The 25,586-nt window shown below is 43.1% G+C and overlaps 1 protein-coding gene across 1 annotated transcript in view; it reads right to left on the bottom strand.

Moving 5' to 3' along the window:
- LOC100479318 (1-phosphatidylinositol 4,5-bisphosphate phosphodiesterase epsilon-1) overlaps window positions 1-25,586 on the bottom strand; it is a 100,670-nt gene that overhangs the window by 11,019 nt on the left and 64,065 nt on the right. Inside the window, 9 exon segments of the mRNA XM_034663611.1 lie at window positions 1,636-1,764; window positions 4,171-4,289; window positions 7,279-7,540; window positions 8,969-9,132; window positions 14,135-14,205; window positions 14,207-14,423; window positions 16,935-17,066; window positions 21,377-21,494; window positions 22,388-22,509. Coding sequence (XP_034519502.1) covers window positions 1,636-1,764; window positions 4,171-4,289; window positions 7,279-7,540; window positions 8,969-9,132; window positions 14,135-14,205; window positions 14,207-14,423; window positions 16,935-17,066; window positions 21,377-21,494; window positions 22,388-22,509 — 1,334 coding nt within the window.

Genomic DNA, 25,586 nt, shown 5'->3' with positions numbered 1-25,586 from the left:
GAGTAAGCAGAAGATGGTGGAGGCAGAAGATTCTCAGGAAGACGCTGCACCCTTCACCCAGTTCTTGGTCTGTAATCGATGCTGGGCTATGGATCCTGTGGGGGCAAGACAATGACTGCTACGGGGTAGTTCAGGATGTGAAGCTTCTAGGAGTAGCTCAGTCGCACTGTCACCCCACACGAGAGGGCTGGCATCACTCCCTCCTCAGTCCTGCTTTATATTCGTGGCATCATTCACATGGGGGGACAATAAGGTAATGGGTTGCTTTTTATGCATACTTAATATCTTCATTAGAGAGTCTGCAAGTCCCCAACAATACTTTGTGACAGTAGACATTGCTGTTCATGGCCTGATTGCTTTAAAAAACAAAAACAAACCCAAAAAACAAATACCCCCCCCAAGTCTTGGTAGTAGCTTCTGTTTGATAATCTATGAAATCAGGCACTTAAGCTCTTTCTTCTGATTTTAAGTGTTGGGCAAAATGTTGCCTGTCCATAGAGACTTCCTCTCAAAAACCAGAACTATTTATTACTCTTATTCCATATGGTTGTTTCATTGGTTTTTAATCTCCACCCCTGCCACATACATTCTATGATCCCAGCTACATGTCATCATACACCCTAACTTCAGAGAGAGCCCAAGGGTCACTCCTCTTGGTTACTGCCCCCTGGGTCTACCCCCAAGGAGGAGAAGGGATCCTGAATTGGGTTAAGGATAAAAGAGTCTGCGAGGATATGACATCACTGTGCCAAGTGGGGGTGGAGCTTCTGGTGTGAAGAGAAAGGACATTACACATGGGTTTGCCTGTCCTTTTGAGGAGCTGCCTCCCTCCGGATGCTGCATTGTTCCTGCTTTCTCGCTCTGACATGTCCTCCTGTGGGGCGGTGGCCCTGCCTACAGAAAGCCACAGAGATCTCTGGGGGATCCCAAGCAGAAGCGGGACCACATGAGGGGACTCAGGCCAGGGCTGCTGCAGGGTTTGGGGCAAGAGGCCCTCATCCTCTTGTGTCAGGACCTGCTGGCCTCTTTGCGCTACCAGAGGGGTGGTACCTCCAGGGGTGAGATCAAATGCCAGGGGAAGGCCGACAGGGGGCTGCTCAACATGCAAATAAAGGCCTAAGGCTGGAGGGGCTGGAGATGTCTTCTTGGCCATGTGCTCCATCTTGATGCTCTAAAAATCTGATCCAAAGCCTAAGATGGCAAACAAACTCTATTCAGCTTATGTGCAAATTCTGATGGATTAGTAAGCTCTGCATTAAAAAGGAAGATGGGGCCCGGGTCTAGCCTTAGAGGGAAAGAGTATACATGCTTGGAGAGCTTCTCATTCTGGTCTTTATCCCTCACTAGCCCCGTGTTTTTATGTGTTTGAAGAACTGTTAAAAATTATTTTCTATAGGTTAGCTTGTCTAGTGGTACCAAATTCTCCCAGATCATTCTTAGGGTGGATCTCAGTGTTGAATTACACAAATAATCAAAAGGCAGATCATTATTGTTGACTTTGTGCCTTATGTATGCTTTTGTGTTTACATATGCATTTACACAGACACACACACACACACGCACACACACACAGACACACACACACCCATATAGATAGATGCTGGATTCTCCCAACCATGGGCTTGGTGGACTTACTTGTTGGAGAAGCTGCTTTGCCTTGGTGCCCCCGTTTATGGAGAAAACAGTAAACGGCTCTGGACCTGGGACCCCATGCACTGTAACTCTGTGAGTCTGCAAACATTTTCTTTCTTCTGTATTAAACATCTGTCAAGGAAGATCATGTGGTTTCTCACTTCATTCTCACATTATTTCTAGGCTATATTCAATACAGAAGTGCTAGTTCATAGACATCTGTAGGGGACAAGTAAATGTAAAAGAAAACCATTCTTCTATAACCCGATGCATCTGTGGTTGAAGAGGCCATGGTGCATCTTCCTTAAGAGTCTAGTGAGGATATTAGCAGCATACCACCAAAATACTAATTTATTTTAAATAATAGTGACTCTTTCTCGCCTAATTAGGAGACTTATATTATCTGAAATGTATGTCACTTATGACGAACTAATCTCCGACAGTGTCTATTGAGTTCCATCTCTCTTCAGGGTCCTGGGTTAGAATGTTCGTTGGTAAGATGATAAATAGAATATTATGGCCTTGGAGAGCTCACAGGCACACGGATAATAATAATATGAAAAGCATTTCTGTTTTAGGAAGAGCTGGGGAGGTGTGTAACTTATAACTTTTTGAACATTTTGTATATTAAGATATATTCATTCATTCATTCAAAATAAAAAAATTCATAGATGGAGAGCTGAATCAGACATTATGCCTGGCCCTGGAATTATTATTTTATTATTATTTCTATTCCCAGAAAGGAGACAAAGCCTCCATAAAAACCCCTAAAAGATGGGGTTCTGAGAGCTTCTGAGCTGATGAACACATCGGGATGCTGGGAGCCTCTGTACCCCTTCTCCCTAGACCTCATCCCATGTATCTCTTCCATTTGGCTGCTTCTGAGTTGTATCCTTCATAATAAACTGTAATAATAGTAAAGCACGTTTCTGAGTTCTGTGAATGAGTTTAGAAAATTCCTGAACCCGAGGAGGGGGTTGTGGAAAACTCTCGAATTTATAGCCGGTCAGCCCGCAGTACCAGGGACAGCCTGGGACTGGCCACTGGCATCTAAAGTGGGGACAGTCCTGTGGGACTGATCAACTTTGGGATCTGATGTTAACTCCAGGTTGACAGTGTCAGGATCAGATCGAAAGGCAGGACACCCAGCTGGTGTCAGAGCTGAAGGAGCGTCGGAAAAGACACCACGTAGTTGGTGTCAGAAGTGCTGTGAGTGGGGCGCCTGGGTGGCACAGCGGTTGNCCGCAGTACCAGGGACAGCCTGGGACTGGCCACTGGCATCTAAAGTGGGGACAGTCCTGTGGGACTGATCAACTTTGGGATCTGATGTTAACTCCAGGTTGACAGTGTCAGGATCAGATCGAAAGGCAGGACACCCAGCTGGTGTCAGAGCTGAAGGAGCGTCGGAAAAGACACCACGTAGTTGGTGTCAGAAGTGCTGTGAGGAGCAATGGTTCATTCATGGCATGTATGGCATCTTCGAGGGTCAGTCGAGGGCGACTGACCCAGTATCCAGCACTAATCCCTGCCTCACCTTTGTGGAAGCGTCTGATTCTTGCCCTTAGGTACCAGGCAGCCCTGTCCTTGCTTCCCAGTCCTCTGCCTACGTACAGGCAATGCCTCCTTCCACTTGGCCAATGTGCTGTTCTCAACTTTGGCCACACACTGAAGGGAAAAGGAGGAGAACCTAAGGAAATGAGGTCAGGACAGAGAAGACACTGACGAGGTGAGGGGAAGAGAAGCAGAGAAGAAAGTTGGGGGATTTACAGGCGGCCATGGCAGTGGCCAAGCCAGCGCCATTTGTGAGCATACACGGCGCCTTTCTAGAGGCTGTTAGCACTATGTTGAAGTATAAGTTGATGCAACCTTGAATAGATTATTAAACATGTAAAGAGGTAATCAATGGGCACCCATTAGAATTCATCTCTAAAGGGCAAGATAATGGAATCAACCAGTTAATTAAAGCAGTGCTACATGTTTTAAGTAAACAATCCTGCATTACTGGGGTGAGTGCTGGTCCCAGTGGTTCTTGAACTTCAGTGGGCATAGAACTTACATGGGGAGCTTGTTAAAACAGAGAATCTGCAATGGTGGCCCTCTCTGGTTTTCCTCTCCCATTTCCAAGAGGGCCGATTCTGCATCTCCCCAAGCTTGGCTTAATTAGTCTTTCATCCATGTTGTTATTTTGGGTTCACCTCCCCCAGCAGGCACTATCACATACTCATGAGGAATATGGGCTTTGGCATTAGAATAACTTGGGTTTATTGCTGTGTGACCTCGATATACTTAGCTCTGACCTTCCTCGTCTATGGAGTGGAGATGGTATCAATAGCTATTTCATGAAGTTAGTCAGAGGAATAATTGAGTCAGTACAGATGCAAAGTGCTTAGAAAGTGTCAAGGGCCGGATGTTATTGTTACTGTTACTTCCATTGCTACCTTATTAATAACTAATGGACCAGGTTCCTGCACCACAAGAAAGCATACCCCCAGTGTAGCAATCCTTGCAAATGTGCTGAGTGAAACAGAACTTCATTACCAAAGAGGCCGGCACGGCACTGCTGGAGGAATTTTCTTCCATCCTTCTGCTGTTTATGAATAAACTGGAGATTTCCAAGACTTCATTGTGGAGGTTTCGTAGCTGAAGATGCCGATATCCTGGAATAATGCAGAATTGGGAGAAGCCTGTTAGCCATGCACCCCAGAGCTCTGCACAGAAGACACCCCAGGGAGGACGGTGAATGGTTGGCGGAAATCAGGACTTGCGACGGGTGGGGGTGGCAGCAGGCATGCAGGCATGAGTTGCCTTTTCATCGGCAGACTGCCGCTCCGGGGACAGTTCTGGGTCACCCAGTGGTAACTAACTTGTCTCGGTACTGTTTCTAACGTAGACTCAAAACTCAAACAAAATATACTAGGAAAATCGGACCATCTCCATATCAAGTCATCTACAGTCACTGTTTTACAAATATTCCCTCTTAGAACAGTTTCAGTGATAATATTCCAACAATAGGGGGTTAGCTAAGTTAGTTATGGTGTGAATGTTTGTGCCAGTATAAAATGGAATAACATGCAGCCAGTAAAAGTGGTAACGAAGATGCATGGCTATCAACACGAAAAGTTTCTCCTACATTCATCAGGAAGTGAAAACTAGTAAGTTGCAAAGCACTAAGATTAGCAGGAAGCCTATTTGTAAAAAAAATACATTACGTAATATGTATATACATGTATATTATGTGTATGATGTAAATACATGGGCAGAGAAATAAAGCCTGCAAAAGAAATACACCAAAAGTGATTATTTTGGATGGAAAATGGATAGTTAAAAAGAATTGTTTCTGCTTCTCTGTACTTACTCATATTTCTGTAATAACGGTTATGAACCAAACTGTGTCCTCCTCAAATTCTTATGTTGAAACTCTAACTCCCAGGACCTCAGGATGTGACTGTATCTAGAGGTAGGGCTTTTTTTTTTTTTTAAGATTTCATTTATTTATTTGAGATAAAGAGAGCATGAGAAGGGGGAGGGTCAGAGGGAGAAGCAGACTCCCCGTTGAGTGGGGAGCCTGATGCAGGACAAAAACTACTAACTCTTACACAAGGAGAAATAGATAAACTTAATGGACATATATCTATTAAATACATTGAATCAATTATTAATAACTTACTAAACAGAAAGCACCAGTCCCAGATGGTTACATTGGTGAATTCTGTAAACATTTAAGAAAGAAATGATACCATTTTTAAAAAGTATTTTATTTATTTATTTGAGAGAGAAAGAGCACTAGTAGGTGGAGGAGCAGAGGGAGAGGGACTAGCAGACTCCCTGCTGTCTGGGGAGCCTGATGCAGGACTCAATCCTGGGACTCCAGGATCATGACCTGAGCCGAAGGCAGTCACTTAACCAACTGAGCCACCCAGGTGCCCTGGAGGTAGGGCTTTTATTTATTTTATTATTTTTTAAAATTTAAGTTCAATAGGGGCGCCTGAGTGGGACAGTCGTTGAGTTGGCCTTTGGCTTAGGGCATGATCCTGGCGTTCTGGGATCGAGCCCTGCATCAGGCTCCTCCGCTGGGAGCCTGCTTCTTCCTCTCTCACTCTCCCTGCTTGTGTTCCCTCTCTCGCTGGCTGTCTCTCTCGCCCTGTCAAATAAATAAATAAAATCTTAAAAAAAAAAATTTAAGTTCAATAAGCAAACGTATAGTACATCATTAAGGGCTTTTAAAGAGGGTTAGGGCCTTTAAGAAGTTAAAATGGGTCATTAGGGTGAGCCCTAAATCAGTATAATTGGTGTCCTTATAAGAAGAGATTAGCACAAAGGTAGNTTAAAAAAAAAAATTTAAGTTCAATAAGCAAACGTATAGTACATCATTAAGGGCTTTTAAAGAGGGTTAGGGCCTTTAAGAAGTTAAAATGGGTCATTAGGGTGAGCCCTAAATCAGTATAATTGGTGTCCTTATAAGAAGAGATTAGCACAAAGAGACAGCAAGAGCCATGCACACAGACTGAGGGACAACCATGTGAGGACACAGCGAGAACGTGGTCGTCTGCAAGCCAGGGAGAGAGCACTTGGGAGAAACCAATCCTGCCAACACGCTGATCTGCAGCACTGTGAGAGAAGACTTGTCTACTGTCTAAGCCCCCAGTCTGGGTGTTGGTATAGTGGCCCGAGCTGACTAAGGCAGTGACCACGGGCTGCTTGCGCCACAGGGAAGAAAAACAGGAAAAGAACAAACTGTAGGAGCCCATCACATGTTTGTGGCAGTTTGAGTGTGGTTGTGGGAAGAAGTACGTCTAGAAACTTGGTACTCAGAGCAGACCAGCAGGGTCAACATCTCTGGGAGCTTGTTAGCAGTGCAGAATCTCACGCCCCACCCCAGACCTACTGAGTCAGAATTTGCATTTTATTAACAAGAGTCCCAGGAGACTCTGATACACATCAAAGTTTGAGGAGCAGACGCAGCGGTGCCGATGGGGGCCACAGGCTGAAGCTGCAGGAGACCCGCAGCAAAGCCAAACCACATCAGGCCAACAGCTCCGGCCTTTGCCCAGGATTCTCCACCTGCCCCTGCTCTGCCCCCCAACACGCACCCCAGCTTCAGACCCTGGACGTGGCTGGGGCCAACTCCAACCTCAGTCTGCCGATGCCACGAGCACACCTCAGCCCTCCTCGTCTCAGGCTCCTCTTTTTTTTTTTTTTAAATTTTTAAATGTTTTAAAAGTAAGCTCTAGACCGAACGTAGGGCTTGAACTCAGGACCCCAAGAACTAGAGTCCCCCGCTCTACCGACTGAGCCACCAGGTGTCCCTTGGGCTCCACTCCTAACATCAGTCCCGGCTCTAAACACACCAGCGTACGCTGGGCGCTCCTGGGAAGGAGTGTGTGGGAACAGGAGCGCAAGGGCAGAAGCAGAGGCCACACTCTTATGGGATGTTGTCAACACCTCCGATTCTAGGAAAATGTAAAAGTCTCTCTTGAGATGAGCTTAAGCAGTGTTCAAATCTGTATTATTTCTTTGTGCCTCTTATTTTAACGGTGTACTATGGAAATCTTACACACACACGAGTAGAGAGAAGAGCATCATGAATTCTGGGGCAACCACCACTTAGCTACACGAACGATTAGCATTTTGACAATTTTATTCTACCTCGTTTCAAAGCCTTGAGCGGGATGATTCTCTGAGCGGTTACGGCTGAGCTGTTATTTTCCACGACTGCAAAACGAAGAAATATGAGGTCTTCAAAGTGCACCCGGAAGAGAAACTGTTCATTCCACATGGGGTTCAGAGTGTTCCGGTGGATGGGCTTTGTGCGGAAGTGGCAGCTGTCCAAGGGCATGCCCAGCACGTCGACTTCGATACACGGGCTCCCCGTGCTGCTGCTCGGACACACGTTTTGACCAGAGACAATCTGAGGGGGAAAAAAGGATCCAAGTCACTGAAAATGCAAAAGAAACAGAGCAACTCTGTACCTCATTGCTTTCCTCCACCAAGAGGGACAGAGAACACTCTGGAATGAACGCGGTAAATGGTTAATAAAGTTGCTTAAAAAAAAATAAAGTGATTGTAATCAGGTCATCACATGACTGGAATCATGTGAAAGCCTATTTTCTCAGGAGCATTCACCTGACTGTAACCCTTCACCTGTGAAAATGTTAACTACTTTTAAAAACCAAGCGATCAAGATGATTAAGTTTCTCAAGAAGGCAAGGGAAAAGAGGACTGTAGGTAATGTAACCGAGAATTGGTTATTAACATTCTGTTCAAAAGGTTTTAGGTGGATATATTTGACATACCCCATGTCTTTTTCTTGAATAGTTTAGTTTCGGCACGAGTCTCAGGGAATGTTGTTCAAAATTAATCCACCACCTTCTGTAAGTAGATGGAACTATACTTGAGTCCAGCTGATAGGGTTAAGCAGAAAGGGGCTGCTACCCTTGTCTTGGGGACAGAAAAGAGCAGTTTGGGAGAGAGGAACACATGTGAGGGGGCTCCCCCAGGGCTCTGAGGTGACGTAAGCACAGGCTGTCCAGCAGTCTTCCTTTGCAGCCAGACAGACAAGATGTGGAGATGGAGAGAAGAGGTAACTTCATCCCTCCCTGCCTTTTCTATCACCATCCGGTGTTTTTTTTTTCTCTATCAACTAAGTGGGAGCGAAAGAACAGGGAATAAATCTGGGTGATGAGCTCAGCTGGGGCTCAGCTGTTAGGGGCAGTCTGTGGAGTTCTGATGATTAGTTAACTAGGTAATAAAAGGAATGAGGAGAGGCCCAGGAATGATAGAGGTTAAACAGTACAGAGAAAAAATATTTAATTGATTTGTATATTGGGGTCTGTCTGATCTTATAAGAACTTGCCAGAATTTAAGATGATCTGCTCTAACCAGGAGCTCAACCTTTAGGGGATCCACTCACACTTATGATGCTCAGGGGCTGGAGGACAGAATTACCATCATCAATACGCAGGTGAAGCAGCGACCCCATAAGTCCACCGACTGGGCTCTGGCAGATACAGGGCCAGGTGACAGGGTACGTAAACCACAGCCACTGCTTTCTGAGAGGTAAAGAGATACTTTTGGGAACTAACTCTGCATCAACAAACTGTGACATGAGACCTTTGTAATGCCTTGAATTCAAGACCAGTTCATATTCAGGAAGGCTTACAGATCCNTTAAACCACAGCCACTGCTTTCTGAGAGGTAAAGAGATACTTTTGGGAACTAACTCTGCATCAACAAAACTGTGACATGAGACCTTTGTAATGCCTTGAATTCAAGACCAGTTCATATTCAGGAAGGCTTACAGATCCTACTATATTCTCACAACAGAGGCCATGCTTACAGTTAAGGAATAGATGGCAGGCTCCATGTTGTCCAGGTCTCTTTCCAAGGGTGAAAACTTCTGATACATGGGACAGTTCTTGTCCCACAGAACTGGGGGTTTCAGAACATAACCACAGCCACCGTTGGCCTCAAACATGGCAGCATTTAAATGTAAGGGGAGATCTGCAAAATAAAGTCAATATTGCTTGTTACTTGGTGGCTCACGTGTCATCTTATACATTTACTTTTTAGCTCAAAAGAATGTTGGATCCATTTTCCCCTAAGCTGAAGCATGGAGAAGAGATAAGCATGTGTTCATGGCACAGACTGCATGCTTACTGCACCTGAGACAGCTGATGGCAAGACGCGGAATCCGTCTTCGCGGAGCTCACGCTCCACCCCACGTTCTGCCGCTTGAAAACTCTGGCAGATAAAAATTCACAACATCCATCCAGAAAAATCTTTGAAATACCTCATTTTATACTGAATTTTAGAAAGAGATAATGGCATTTTCTTATCCCTACGCACCAAACACGCGGACAATTGTATGAACGATCCTGGCTTTTTCAGATAGAAGATGAAATCTTAGGAATACCAGAGAGGCTAGGAGGATAGCCAGAGAGACACACCTTGCCTTTGAAATCTCAATTTCAACCCATAAATTGCAATACTTCTGCCTCTTTTTTAAATAATTGTAGTTCCATATAAAAACAAAATCATTATCACATGTGATTCACATCATGTCCACAATCCCCTCAATCCGCCTGGAACGCTCACAATAGCTTCCAGTGTTTGGTGGCCAAATTTTATTTGGCACAGTCCTCTGATGAATGATGGGACCCCCGCACTGTTTTCGGGCTCTTCCACACTCAAATGCTCAAATGATGGCTCAAGTCTGTATAAAAGTGGCCCAAATGAGCAAACAGTTTATGAGACACACCTGACAAATGTTCCCTCTGAGAGATTCCTCCCATGTGCAGAGTGAACTTTGCTACATGGACCAACATCAAGGAAAAGTGCGATCAGCCCCGTGGAGCAAGGAGAAGTTGGCCTTCAATCGTCCTGTGTGTAACGTTTTTTCCATGTACGTGGAGTTGGCAGGGGCCATGTGCAGGAATTGTAGGGGAAGATGTCTTAGACACATGAGAGCTCCAGGGGCCTCGCCCTCCTTATCTACAAAATTAGCACACTGGACCCCACCTCTCGGGCCCACCCGGTCCCCATGTGACTGATTCATCGAGGCTATGGAGGGAAGCAAACTAGTCCACGCAGCTGGTAAAGGGGAAATGGAGAAATGTTCCTAATGAAATTACAGCAGCTCCCACTCACTGCGCCCTTCCCATGCACCAGCTTCCGTGCTAAGCACCGTGTGTGCGTCAGTGCCTCCATAACCCAGGGGGTACCTTCTGTTAGTATTTTCATTTTTATAGATGAAGAAACCAAGGCACAAGAAATGAACAAACTCCAGGCACGTGGCTAGTGAGTGGTGGATGTTGGCGTTCACACCCGGACAGCCCGACCCAGCTCAACTACCGAACCATGTGATGTATTTTATCTTCACTACTGAGGCTGAACTGCTGAAGCCTCACAGGGGTGTCATAAAGATAAATGAGATGATGAGTGAAGGTCCCTACCCCGGCGTGTGGCACAAAGAAAGCACTCGATACACAGTAGCCATTAAATATGATTATGATGTCAATACCCATTTGGGTTTGAAGTCTGATTATGTTAACAACGTTGTCTATCCTTGTAGCTTTCCAAATTCGAAAGCACTTTCTCTTAACTAAAATCTCATTTGGTGATCCACTATGTAGAACAGACCATGTGAAACTGCTTGGTTGGAATAAAGGTGGGACCTCAAGTCCAATCCTCCTACGGTCCTACGGCTGGTCCCAGAACTTCATCTAGGGCTATACTTTTAAAATCCTGGCTCTAACCAAGTGGACAGAGCGTGCAGGAATCCGTGTAATGCCATCATCCCTCTCAGTCAATGCACGTGATGGCAGATCAGGCATAGCCTCACCTTTATGGTCTTCCATTCTTTTAAAAACTCCATATTAAGTAGACACCATTCTCATAATATTTTACCCTATATTTTGGGGCTGGAAAAGTCATCATAAAGAGTGTGATTCAAGAAAGCAAAATAAATATTAACAAAAGGTTGTCTTCAGACTAGGGCCGAAGGTCTATATACTTGTAGGCTCTAGGACATGAAGCAGAAATTGTTCTGCCCCGGGGGCGCCTGGGTGGCACAGTGGTTAAGCATCTGCCTTCGGCTCAGGGCGTGATCCCGGCGTTATGGGATCGAGCCCCACATCAGGCTCCTCCGCTATGAGCCTGCTTCTTCCTCTCCCACTCCCCCTGCTTGTGTTCCCTCTCTCGCTGGCTGTCTCTATCTCTGTCAAATAAATAAATAAAATCTTTAAAAAAAAAAAAGAAATTGTTCTGCCCCCGATGGAAAGAGCTTTGCGGGACTGTCGCCAGCAACAACCAGGGTCTGCCTGCACACCAGGCTCAGGAGAGTTNTCTGCCCCGGATGGAAAGAGCTTTGCGGGACTGTCGCCAGCAACAACCAGGGTCTGCCTGCACACCAGGCTCAGGAGAGTTTCCCAACTCAAGAGTTGGTTTTATTGAGGAGACTTGGGCTACTCCTGGTTCTAGATAACTGCAGACCTTCCAGGAGTTGATGGAACCATTAGAGATCCTGGGAAGAGATCAGCCTAAGTCCATGGACACCGCTTTGGGGCATGAGGATTCCCTGAAATTCAGGAAGTGGTAAGGTAGATGATCCATAGAATGTATCTGGAGACTAGAGGGACACTGGGAGGAGGTTCAATTATTTGGTTGGGACATTTCATGGAAAATCAAGCACTCCCTAACCTAGAAATTCTTCTCAAAAATTAAAAAATACTTATTCCAATGTTGACTCTTTTCTATTTGGACTTGCATTCACAGAGAAGGACCTAGAAGACATCTACACCAAAAATCACGAACCACAGGTTCAGACGGCAGCAGGGCTGACAGAGACAATCTGTTTCAGCTCAGTGCAGTATGCGTTTATTGAGTACCTACTGTGTGCAGGGTCTTGACATGGCTCTACCCCCAGTTTGAGGAAATGAAGACTATTTTTACAGATGAACACAGTGAAACTGCAGGTAGTTTGTGCTCTGTCCAGTGTGGGGAGATGTTTATCATTGCTTGCCATACTGAAATCAAGAGAGGCTATACGGCAGTACTCCCTCCTGGGAGCTGGAAGTTTTTGCAGAGAAACTTGAGGATGAACTGCCTCCTTGGAGTGGGGAAGCTCCAACACACTCTCTGGCTTGACTTGGGACAGAGGAGCAACCTTCCGGGGTGAGTGGAGGCCACGCGGCAGCCTCGGTGTGTGTTTCAGACTGCAGGGTGGCTCAAGGAGGGGCCATTCCCGTGTCCCCTTCAGCTGTGGCTCCCTCTGCCATCAGTGGAGCCAGTATGTCTGCAGCAGCCTTGGCACTTCAGGACACATCCAAAACCAAATGAATTTCCATTTCCTTGAGAAAACCATTTTGCTAGTTATTTCAGTTTACTTAAAATATTTCAGTATCATAATAACTGAGGGGACCAGTGGACACAGGGCTAAGAATGGGGCCAGAGATGTGAACCCACAAGCCACTTGGGACAGATTGAAAAGAAATTTTTACAACTTTGAAAATATTTCATTATTATTTCCACTTGTGAGTCCAAATCATACTGTTTTCCTAACTTATCAAAAAACACTTACAAAGTTAATGTTTGCGGAATGCTTTCTATGCGCCAGGCACTATGTTAAGTATGGTACTTCACTTGCATTGGCTTATTTAATATCAATTGAAAGAAAAAATATTAAATATAAAAAATAAAAAAATATTAAAGATATTAAAAATATCCGTGACCATACGTCTGCGGGGTCAGCCACGAATGGACCCTGTTGGTGCCAGCACCAGGATGCTAGGTGGTCCCAGGACTAATGCTGTGGTTTGACCTTGGCTGGAGACAGGGCTGTGCTTCTGATGATGGGTCAGCACGGTTAGCTAGGATCTGATTCAGTTCACACAAGTAGGAGAGGCNTGGTGCCAGCACCAGGCTGCTAGGTGGTCCCAGGACTAATGCTGTGGTTTGACCTTGGCTGGAGACAGGGCTGTGCTTCTGATGATGGGTCAGCACGGTTAGCTAGGATCTGATTCAGTTCACACAAGTAGGAGAGGCCACTCCACTGTTCAAAGGAAAGACTCTGGTTTTTGAAGGAGCTTCTAGGAAACACTTCTCTTTTATTCTTCATCGTCTGCAGCTCCCTGCCTCCCCTCACCCATAATCAAGTGGAAACAAAAGTCTTTATCCTCTAAAGTCACAGAATCCTTGAATCTATTATTATAAGTCATTCTGTAACATGGAGCAAATTAACTGCTCTATGCTTTGGTTTGCTCATCTGAGAAACGGGGATTATAGAGGTACCTATCTTGTAGGGTTGTTGCAAAGATTAAATGAGATAATGTTGGGGGGGGGTCAAGATTTCAGCACAGTGCCTGGTGCACGGTGAGCCTGCCATAAACGGTAGCTCTTACCTGGAGTTTTAGGTCTCATCAGCTCCCCTGTTAGGACAGTCTCGTCCACAGTGGAGAAACACAGACACTACTCTCTCTGTTCATGTGGTTCACGTATTGGTTTTCTTTGTGTTAGCCCCTCCTAGAGCAACGACCATTCTTCTCTACCTCAATCTCAAAAGGAAGACAAGAAGCTAAAATGGTTTTAACGTGCCAAGTGTTTGGAGCAACACTACTTTTTGACAGCAAAAACAAGAGCTTAAGCAAAAGAACTTACTAAGGGGTATTAGGAAATCTCTACCCCAGAGATCTTTAAAAACAACCTGGACACAGCCCTATCAAGAGCAGTCATATGTTTTAAAAAGGGGGCAGGAGTAGGAGATGATTAGGGGCCCCTTCATGGTTCATATTATCTATTGCCTTAATCAAAACATCTAGGGCACAATTCTGTATCACGTTCACTTCTGTCTTCTGTCCTCTGTACTTTACCCCTCACATATGGTGTGCCCCCGTGTGGAATCTGGCCCCCTTCAAACAATCTTGTTTGTTGCACTACATCTGCTGAAATATAAGACGCAGAAGAAAGAGGTGGGGAGGCACCCTTCTGGGTGAAGCAGGCCCATTACCATCTGTCTGGTAGTTGAGCGCCACGAGCTGTATCCCATGGAGCCAGAACATGAGGGGATTGGGGTTGGAAGTCGATGCGGGTGGCAGCCGGGTAAGTCCTCAGCAGCTGACAGGCGGTGTGCTGGATCAGTTTCTGAGAATACCTGCGACACAGACGTTTGGCGGCATTTTCATTCAGCGATGAAATATGGTAACATTTGGGAGTTCTAATGATAGCGCTGAGGGATGTGGTTGGGTTGAGGGGGGAAGAAGATTCCTCCCAGGCCTGTCGCATTCCTTCATAGGAACCTAAACCCCCCAAAAGATTAGCCTCAGATTAGTGCAGAAAACTTTACATATTTTAGAAAGATAAACCTGAACAACATCCCAGTAGAAAATCATAACACGTAACACATCAGAATACATCTTGCCTGTTCTTTGTGAGTTAGTCCACTACCTTGAAACAAAATGATAGCTAGTGTGTTTTAAGATGAGTGTAACAACACTAATTTAAATCAAAAGCCCGAAGTCCTCTGCCTCAGTATCTCATCTATTCTATGAATAAATTTGCACAAATACACAACCACATATGCCCAAGGGTGTTCACTCTAGCATTGTTTTTTTCTTTAAAATGGTAAAACAAAACAAACCCAGAAACCAAAAACTCCAAAACCACCACCATTACCACCACCACCACCACCACCACCCAAGAAGGAAACTAAATGTTCTACCAGTGAGGAAGTCGTTAAATAAATGACAGTCTATCCACACAATGGAATACCATGGGGACATTAAGGAAAATAAGGTAGATATGCGTAGGAAGCTATGAGGAAAGTTACAGCAAGTATAAAAGTTATACAAGTCCCCCTGATTTTAAATTATACTACGAAGTTATAGTATTCAAAACAATATGGTACTGGCATAAAAACAGACACATAGATCAATGAAACAGAATAGAGAGCCTAGAAATAAACCCACATATATATGGTCAATTAATTTGTGACAACAGAGCCAAGAATACACAACAGGGAAAAGATTGTCTCTTCAATAAATGGTGTTAGGAAAACTGGATATCCACATGCAGAAGAATAAAAGAGACCATTATCTTACACCATACACAAAAAACTAACTTGAAATCCTTTAGAGACTTGGATGTAAAACATGCAACCACATAACTCTTAGAAGAAAACAAAGGCACTAAGCTTCCTGACATTAGTGTTGGTGTTGAATTTTTGGATCTGACTCCAAAATTAAAAGCAACAAAAGGAAAAATAAACAAGTGGGACATCAGTCTGAAATGCTTCTGCACAGTAAAGGGCATCAACAATAAAAAGAAAAGGCAATCTACTGAATGGGAGAAAATATTTGCAAATTATATATTTGATAAGAGGTTAATATCCAAAGTGTGTTAAAAACTCAAATAACTCAGGAGCAAAAAACCAATTTGATTAAAAAATGGGCAGAAGATTTAAGCAGACATTTTTCCAAAGAAGACATAGAGATGGCCAACAGGCACATGAAAAGATGAACACCAATAATCACCAGGGAAATGCAAACCAAAACCACAAAGCGGTATCACCTGTTAGAATGGCTATTATCAAAAAGACAAGATATAACAAGTGTGAGGATGTGGAGGAAAGGGAAACTTCATACACTGTTGGTGGGAATGCAAACTGGTGTGGCCACTATGGAGAACAGTGTGGAATTTCCTCAAAAAAATTAAAGATAGAACTACCACACCAGCTCTACCACTTCTAGGTATTTACCTGAAGAAAATAAAACCGCTAACTCAAAAAGATACATGCACCCCAATGTTCACAGCAGCATTATTCACAACTGCCAAGATGTGAAAACAACCTAAGGGTCCAGTGAAGGATGACTGGATAAGGAAGACATGGTATCTAATAGTGCAATACTACTCAGCCACAAAAACGAAGGAGATCCTGCCATTTGTAACAACGTGGATGGATTTTGAGGGTATAATGTTAAGTGAAATAAGTCAGTCAGAGAAAGACAAATACCACATGATTCCACTCGTATGTGAAATATAAAAAAACAAAGCAAACACATAAAAACCAAACAAATCTCCTGGATACAGAGAATGGATCAGTGGTTATCAAAGGGGGAGGGAGGTGGGGTGGGTAAAATGGGTGAAGGGGGTCAAGTGTATGGTGATGGATGTAACTAACTAGATTTATCGTGGGGATCACTTTGTAGTGCATACAAAGATCGAATTACTATGTTGTACACCTGAAACTAATATAACGTTATATACAAATTTAACCTCAAGGAAAAAAAAGTTATCCAAGTATGTTCAGTTATATCCTGTTTGGATTATCTTAAAAAGAATCTTATTTTTCTTGAACAAAACACAATAAACTTAACAGTGGTTACCTTTGGGGAGTAGAACTGGGACATGGAGAGTGGAAAGGAATTTTAATAATACTCTGAAATGTTTGAGTTTTTAACTATGAGAATTTATTACTTTTATAATAAAAAGTAATTAGAAATAAAATGGATATATCTTCTGGAGTTATAAGGATGAAGAGTTCCAAGAACAACTAGAATGTTTCAAGGTGGCTTCAATTTTTACTTTTGAGGCAAACACTGTTAGAACGTCTTCAGTGAAATGTTATTTTTTGGGAAGTTAAGAGTGTAAATTTGTAATTTTAAATATATTGGTACCGCACTTAGATAACATAAACATTCATGAACATAAAAAAAGAAATTAAAAGTTCAAGGGAAGTGCTTAGACGGTCAAGTATTGGAATCATCCAGCATGCAGAATTGGGCCAAAATATTGGAAGAAGATGACTTTACTTTTTCCAGATGCTTTGTTAAACGCTGCTGTCTCCCCAGGGCTCATTCTGCCCGGATTGTTGCCAAAAATGGACTTCCTGCTTTTCCTTTCTTTTCCTCTGCTAGAGCCAGATGCATTTAGAGTTGACAGGCCTGTTCCCATAAAATGAAAATAAATAAGCCAAAAACTACAAGCAAGGGAACTCAACATTTTCCATCCCTGTTACTATTTATTTTGAAGTCCTACTACTCCCTTGCAGCCCCAGGACAGAAGACCTACTAGCATTTTTAGCGCAGTTAATAATAGCATTGCAGCCAATGGTAGCAAATCTTCCCTCTCCGGAGGCAAATGTGGCAAGATCATCACAAAATCACACACACAGACGCACACACACTTGATTGTGCACGGGAAAGATTTTGAAAAACTGCAGGAGAAGAAAGCGCTCCAGTCAATATTTAATTATCAGAACCCAATCACTCCACTCAGAGCCATGAAAGAATGGGTCAAAGCCTGAGCTTCAGCACCACAGTGTCTGGGTTCAGTTCCTGCCAGTAGGAGGTTGGCTAACATCTACCTTCTCCGTTCCTCAGTCTCCTTATCTGTGAAATGGGTGTGATGATAGGAACTCGCTCACAGGGTTAGTCTGAGGGTTCGATGGGAAATATGTGATGACCGTCCTGATGTTTCATGCCTTCTCTTGCTTACTCCTGGTCCAACCAACCGCCTGACCCTTCCCGCCTGGCACAGCGCCTGGTGTGCCACAGGACCTTGGCAGACATTTGCTCAATGAGGAAATGAATGCAGACCTGGCTCCAGGGCAGGGAGAGTCATTTAAAAGCACTAATGAAGCCAGAGTTGCCTCCAAATCCTTCCACTGTGTACAACTGTACCACTAGAAAGTCAGTCCTTCAGCCGAAGCAGCATTCAGGAGATGAAAATATACCTTCCAAGAACATCCGCAAAGACAGGATAAAGTGGTGCTGCTTAAGAGCACAGACGCTGGGTTTTAAACCCTGTTCCTAGCTGTATGACTTCACATGAATGACTTAACCTCTCTGCATCACTCCCTCCTCATCTGAAAGGGTCGTGCTTAGGGTTGAATGAGATCATGGATATATACACATTACAGTGTCTTGCTCAGAGAAAGTGCTCAGTTCATAGCAGCTGTGGGGCTCCTAAATTTTTTTTCCCTCCGAAGTATCTGTAACCACAAAGATGCATACACTTGGACTAGGAGGTTCTCATGCTTTATCTTAAAATTCTGTGTGAATTTTGCCCTGTGCATAATGATATAATAGTAGGTTATCTCTCAAGGGGCTAGAGTGAAGGGCCTGTTCATTCTGGGTTTTTTTGCACACATCCTGGCATGCGTCAAAGGGTATGTTGGGCCCTTTTGTGAAGAGCCTGGTTGTTCCCTTGGGGTGAGAAAGCAAGAAAGCAAGGGCTGGGTGATCAAGAAAAGGGAAGGCATCTGGGGAGGCCCAGAGAAGTAATGAGAGAGCAACAAAGAGCCTTCTTCTGCCCTGTTGGCCCATTTACCAGTGACAACAACAACCACTCCCAGAGAGCCAATTCTTTTCTAGATAGCGTGCTAATCACATTATATACTTTACTGCTAATTTTTACAACCACCCTGCAAGTTAGGACATAATATGCCTTTTTTTTTTTTTTTAACAGATAAGGAATTGGAAGTGCAGAGAAGTTATGTAACTGTCCCAGGCAAGGCCACTGAGGAGTTGAGTTCTGCTACTGAAGCAGGTTCATGATCTTGGGGAAATTAATTTATTTCTGGGGAAGGTCATACCACATGATCTTCGTGGTGCCTCACTGCTCTGAAGATTTTTTTGCATGTAGTTCCTTGGAAGGGACTTGGAACGGTGAAGGTGAGGTGCATTGAAATTGATAACATAGCAAAATTAAACTGGATAGTGTAGCAAATAAACATTTTATGGTGTTTTCCCCATGAGTACTGAAACAAACCATAATAACAACAAATATTTAGAAGCTATTAGAACAACGATCTGGCAGCAGGGTTTTGTTAATTATGAGAGGAAATGAATTTGGGGAGAGAAAAATGTCAGAAACTTCAATTACTAAAAAAAAACCTACCCCCTCAAAAACCCCCAAATTAAATGTAGTATACCTATAAAGAACATGTGCTATATAAACGCTTTAAAAAAACAGCATTCTTGGAATTTTAAACATAAGCCAAAGAACCCTTAGCCTGTGCCTCAAGTCAGAAGCTGGACCCAGTGACCTTTTGGCTCTCCCACAATTCTCTATTGGTACAGCAACTTTCTTTCACAGTGACCTCAAGTATCTTTGGGAATTTGTGCTCTTTAATCGTGCTTGAGAAGAAAAGACAAAGCCTGTGGAATGGTTTGGGTGTGGTGCCCGCTGAATTTATGAAGAACAAGAGATGTAGTGGTTCTCCAATGTGAGCATGTGAGTGATTCTTGTGAATTTAGTGGTCCTCAAGCTTTGTTCCAGTCATAAAGGACATGCAGGCCACGAGGCTTCTTGACAGGAAAAGGATTTTGTCCTGTCATGAGGACGATTTCCCCAGATGCAAATATGATCACATCATACTTACGTGACAGAAAATCACGCTCTGTGAAACTAAATCTAAATAGCTAGGTTCTTACATTTCTTTGAAAAGTCTGATTGCTATTTATTAATTCATATCTTCCTCAACAGCATTTGCTATCAGATAAGCAGCAGCAGCTGCCAAAAGTTTAAAAACAGTTGATGGGAGAAAACTTAAAATTGAGGAAATTCTATCTGTGATTTTTTCCATGTGTGTGAAAAGACCATGATTCCCTAATTTTTTAATAGCCTAATACCTTTGTCCTGTTTGCAGGGCAGAGTGTGAGAAGTGGAGCTTAAGAGAGGCCTCTGGAGGCCAGGATCTGCGCTGTTCACATGCAGGGCTGAAATGTTAATTCCCCTCTCTGCGCCAAGTTTATATACCCCGTTTCCCAACATTTAGATGAATCTCCTGATTCCAGCTGCTTTTCCATCCTTAGAAATTTTGCACAAGGGGATCCTTTTTCAGAGTTGAAGGAGATGAATTTTTCCTGACTTCCGTATATTTATGGACTCTCCTGTTTGCCCTGCAGCCCCTGCTGTTTGTGGGACACGCAGTTACGTGAGCGCACTGAGATCACACCCTAACAAGAGGGACAGGGTTGTGCAAGGGTTAAGAGCAGAGCTTTGGAGATAGACAGGCTTCAGAATCACAGTTTACCTTGTATTAACCGAAATGCACTTTTTTGGGGGGGGAGGAATGGTTTATCATCATGAAGTTCACTGTACTTCTAGAAGGAGCAAGTTGGCGAAACCTACTCTCCCACTGAAATCCCAACATTGGCCCTGCGGTTCGGGTGGAGCCCCACTACCCAGCTGGGGAATGTGCCATGGGCCCTAGATTGTCAGAGCTCTGCATTCCCGGGGTCACAGGCACTGGTTCAGGTTTGGGCAAAGGACTCAATGGAAAACAATGGAACTGGTGCTGAAATTTCTGGAAGAGACTCTTAGACGGAAGCTGATCTGGAAATGTGTGGTGCTAGCCTGCTGCAGCTGCCTTGCTACTGTGAAGGGAAGAGGCCCAACCCAGAGGAAGCAGAGTGAGAAATGGGGGAAGAGAAGCCCTCGATCAAGCTGTACCTGAAACTCGTGTATCCCTTCATGTTTCAGTACATGAGCCAATAAATTTCCTTGTTGCTTAAGTCAATTTCTACCACTTTCAAACAAAAGAATCTTAGCTGATCCATTGTGAAAACTTGGACCAATGTGCCTCTCTCAGATATCATTTTATTTAAAAATGGGGATAGGGGCGCCTGGGTGGCACAGCGGTTAAGCGTCTGCCTTCGGCTCAGGGCGTGATCCTGGCGTTATTGGGATCGAGCCCCACATCAGGCTCCTCCGCTATGAGCCTGCTTCTTCCTCTCCCACTCCCCCTGCTTGTTGCTTAAGTCAATTTCTACCACTTTCAAACAAAAGAGTCTTAGCTGATCCATTGTAAAAACTTGGACCAATGTGTCTCTCTCAGATATCATTTTATTTAAAAATGGGGATAAACCCACCTACCTCACAGAATTATTAGGAGGTCAGTAACATGGTGTATGTAAAATACTCAGCACAAAGCCTGGTACTGAAAGGCTTACTAAATTTTAGCTATTAGATGTTATGAATATTATTATTATTATTATTATTATTAACTATTATGAAAGATATGATATCTGGAAAATAAACATTTTATGGTATTTTTCCTCATGACCATCAAAGCTAATAATAACAATAACAACAATAATAATAATAATATTTAGAAGGTAGTGTTAACAAAGACTTTGGTAACACAATTTAGTTATTTTGAAAACATTCACAATGTCCAATTAAATCAACAGCACATTTTTATGTTTTGCTGTCTTTAAATGTTATAGATGACATTGCCCACCCTTACCTGGAAATTTTACCGCTTGGCAATAGATGACAAGGTCAGAAAGCTCTGGTGCAATCTGTCTACTTTCCTTTTTATTCTGAGGAAGATAAAATTCTTCTCCCAGTTCCATGTCATAAACCTATCGAGGGAAAAATGATACCAGTTTACGCAAGAAGCGTATGCCCACCCACCTCCGAATCCCTAAAGGTCTTTATCTGTTCCTTTCTCATGTCTTCAGTGTGCTTCTCTTTGCTCTGTATCCAGCCATATACATGTCCCAACACCTTTCCCACAGTCAAAACTTTCTGAGAGCCAGCGATGAGCCTAACTCATCCTTCGTCTTCCCTTGGGGCACAGTCCAGTGTCTTAAATGTGGAACAGTCAATGCATACTTTTTGAATGAGAGATGGCTGAGTATGCATCTTCTATGGCTCAAATTTTTAACATACTTTATTATCTGGCTCTCCAACAATGTCACTGCAACCACGTCTGCAGGTCTGCTTAGAGTGAACACAGTGTAGACCCCTGAAGGCAGGGTCTGGGTATCTCATTTAGATTTCTATTCTCTATGTCATTCTTCCATGAACACTTAACAGTCTGGGCCCCGTTGATTGGCTTGGTCATCCCAAACACTTTAAAAATTCTAGAAATTCCTTGAATGTATCAGGCTGTCCTCTTGGCCTAAATGCCCTGTTTTTGTCTGCTTGGCCAAATCTTCTTTTCCAACATCATCCTCCCTGATGCTCACTAACACTGTGTACTCAGCTACAAACACATCCCTAGGCCATCTTCTGTGCCACCTCAGTGCCTGCCACACTGTATGCCTTCCACAGCTATTGGTTGGATGAACCAGTGACTAACCTTCTACAAATGGCAGGTGGGTGTCCCATAGCATCACCATGTGGGCTTTGGCATCTAAGAGAAAGCGAGGGGGAAATGTGAAGGAAAGGGACAGGGAGGGAGTGAAATTCCACCCGCAACTGACAAGAGTGCCATGGCCCAAGTGTAACTTAACAGACACCATTCACCCACCTTTCCTTTGTTGCAAGCAGAGTTATCGGCTTTCTTTATCCTCTTGGGGATTTCTTCATTATACTCGAACTGAAGCTTGTCATTACATGATTTATTTTCAGGTCTGTCTTCTAGAATATTGTCTGAAAATAAGTTGGCAGGCTTCAGCAAATGAGAACCAAATGCTTCACTTAGGAGCTATGCATACATCTTTGCAAGGATATCCAGACACTTGGATTTATCTGTTAAGACTGAGGCTCTAGCTACATGTTACCAAAATGATGGGTTGGCGTGTAATTTTTTAAATTTGTTAAATTTGGTCAATGATGTATTTATTTTGGACTGAATGGACTCATTCACCAGTAGTTTTGGTATCATATAGACATGTCCATACAGATCATTAGGACCGTGCAAACCTTACATTAGACACCCTTGTGTCAGAAGCCTCAACACACAAGTCTGGGGAGGATTTAGTGGTCGAAGCACTTCTAGATGCTGCACACAGGAGATAATCATTCTCACTTTAAAATGAAGCTATTAGCTTCTTTTACTTCTAGAAATGTGAAAACCTGAGGGAAAAAGGCACTGTTATTTGCAATGCAGTTTTCACGATTCTACTTCACTGGAAAGTGAAGTTTTCATAATTGTTTACGAATTTATTAAGCAAAAACCCCGAGGATAGAAATTAACATATAACTAACAATATCTAAAGCATGACAGACAATCTTACACTTTGCTTTAATTTTGGTATTTCTATTCAAAATGACTTTAAAGGTGCTCGAAGTACAACACAGATATGCTCTTTTAAAATGAAAAACAAGAAAGCTCTCATTTCTCACTCAAGGTTCACTATCTCGTTAGACCATAAATGCTTAGACCAAAATATCCTTATACCCAATAAGGGCCATGCAGGGTGCCAAAAAGTAAATGAGATCGATCATTTTATTACATTTTTACTCATGTAAGTAACACGATTTCACCATGCTAATAAGGTCTAAGAAATTGGACACAGAGTGCTGACATTCATGCAGTTAAAATGCCCAGTTCAAATGGCTTTACCTTCCTGACTGTTAGGAGCAGAAGAAGCAGTAAGGACATCTGCTATAGAAAAACAGAATCAGAAAGGGAATAAAAGTAAGGAAAATTAAGACAAAAAGCCAGATAAATTAAACTAAAGTATGAAGCAAAGTATAAATAACAACAGCTTAGACTGTAAGATAAATGAAACAAGAAACCCTCTATTGAGTTAATGTTTTGACCGTTAGGGATGCAAACGCTAGCAATAAAAGAAAGGCACACTGTTGAGGTTAATCATGCTGCCACATTCACATTACACATTCTCAGTTACTGACTGTCACGACATTCCCAGGAATGCATTATGTCAAATGGATAGAAATGGATTAATTTGTTAGAATCATCCAGTCACTGTCATAGAAAGTCTGTATTAAGTCACAAGTTCAAATCTGCACTCTACTGCTTGTTCAAAGCTAGTCAAGATAAATAGCAAGGTTGGAAGAAAATTAATCTATATTTGTTTAATGGAATTTGATTAAATAAATATTCATGAAGGACTAATTCGCCAAAAGGCAGAGTAGGAATTCCTGAAACACATGGGCCTCATTTGCAACTTTCCTTAGATCTTTGGAATTAACTTTGTGGTTAGGAATCATCACATTTTTATATCCCAATGAGGCTTTAGACTAATTCTCTCATTTTATAGACATGAAAATCAAGGACCAGTGCTGTCACAGAGATAAGCTTGGCCACCCAGATTCTACAGATGAGCTCTTCACTTGTGACGTCTGCGAGGGCCTCAGAAGGCCAGCCACGCTCCCGCAACTGTATGCAGAATTTTGAGAGCACGTTTATTTCTCTGGAGGGAGTGGTCACAGTTTCTACACCTCCTTCTCAAAGGAACCCATCATTACAAGAAGCTGAAAAATCTTTGAGGTCCTCCTAGGGAACTCCAAATGGTTCTACCCATAGCAGGCAGGTGCCCATTCCCTCTTCATCTTAGCTAGAGGATGTGAAACTGGTAAAGGGATTGCACACAGGTGAGTGAGGCATCATATAAACCACAAGGGCATTTAACAGTAGCATAAGGAAGCCTTAATATGACCAGCTTAAACAAGTCATGGTAAAACCACAAGGCCTGTTTGAGAATCAGCCAGTCAGAGGAATCTGTCAATGAAATGGGAAATACCCATGTGGTGGCAGTGGCCTTCAGCAGTCATAGGTCTTAAGCATTAGTGCTAGAAGAAGGGAGAACACCAGCCAACACTGAACAGAACCTTTACATTACACATCTGAGGGTCATAAGGCCTAGAGTGGAGATAGGACATTGACCCAATGTCTCATAGTTTATTGAAGCAGGACTTAGTGAGGTGCCTTTCCATGTGCATCCCAACTTAGCACAGGCAGGCTTTTAAAAGGCATCTATCTTAGAATCTTAGAAATTCAGTGGGTTATGGCTTAAATTTTACTCTCCTATCTGAAATAAATAAACACCTGACCATTTTGTTATCTGCACATCAAAAACTCCTATAATAATAACACTAATGATTAAGAAAAGTCCCTCCTTCCTGTTCTCAAAAGTACAGCAAAAAACATATAGGAGTAATTAATGATAGAGAGTAACTTTATCTTCCAGCAAACTATTTCTCACAGGGGTAAATGACATCTGGATTGGTTGATTTCTTAAGTGTGGTTTTTGTTTCTTCATCACTGTAATTATAATAGAGATCCATGGGGAAGAGTAAGTCAATATAAGAATATTCATATTCCCACAACTTTTTAGGAATAGAATACAAGAAACGATCTTGACTCCTTTTCATTTTCGCCCTCTTTCTACCTCCCCATTAGAGTATGTGCCCCTCACATTATCTGATGGGATTTCAGGTCAAGTAAATTTGGCTTTTAGTAGATGGTATGAAGCAATCAACTATTACGAAGGACAAATATTAATTGGACATAGACTAGTATCATATCTGGGAGGCAAAGGAGACTGGGCTCTATCTGGAGGCCTTGATGGAAGCTCGTGGAATTGGACAGAACTAGGGGGCAGGCAATCCTGGAGCGTGAGCCACAGATATTTGGAGGAGGGTCACATGGCTGTCTTAATGTCAGTGGTAAATGGTTCCTGGTTTGGGCATATCTACATATTAGCAAAACAATGATCTGACATAGAGATAATATGTTCTACACATGTAATGTTATTTAT

The sequence above is a fragment of the Ailuropoda melanoleuca genome, chromosome 6 (assembly GCF_002007445.2).
Source record: "Ailuropoda melanoleuca isolate Jingjing chromosome 6, ASM200744v2, whole genome shotgun sequence".
NCBI classification, from domain to species: Eukaryota; Metazoa; Chordata; class Mammalia; order Carnivora; family Ursidae; genus Ailuropoda; species Ailuropoda melanoleuca.
This window is presented reverse-complemented; position numbering and strand designations above follow the sequence as displayed.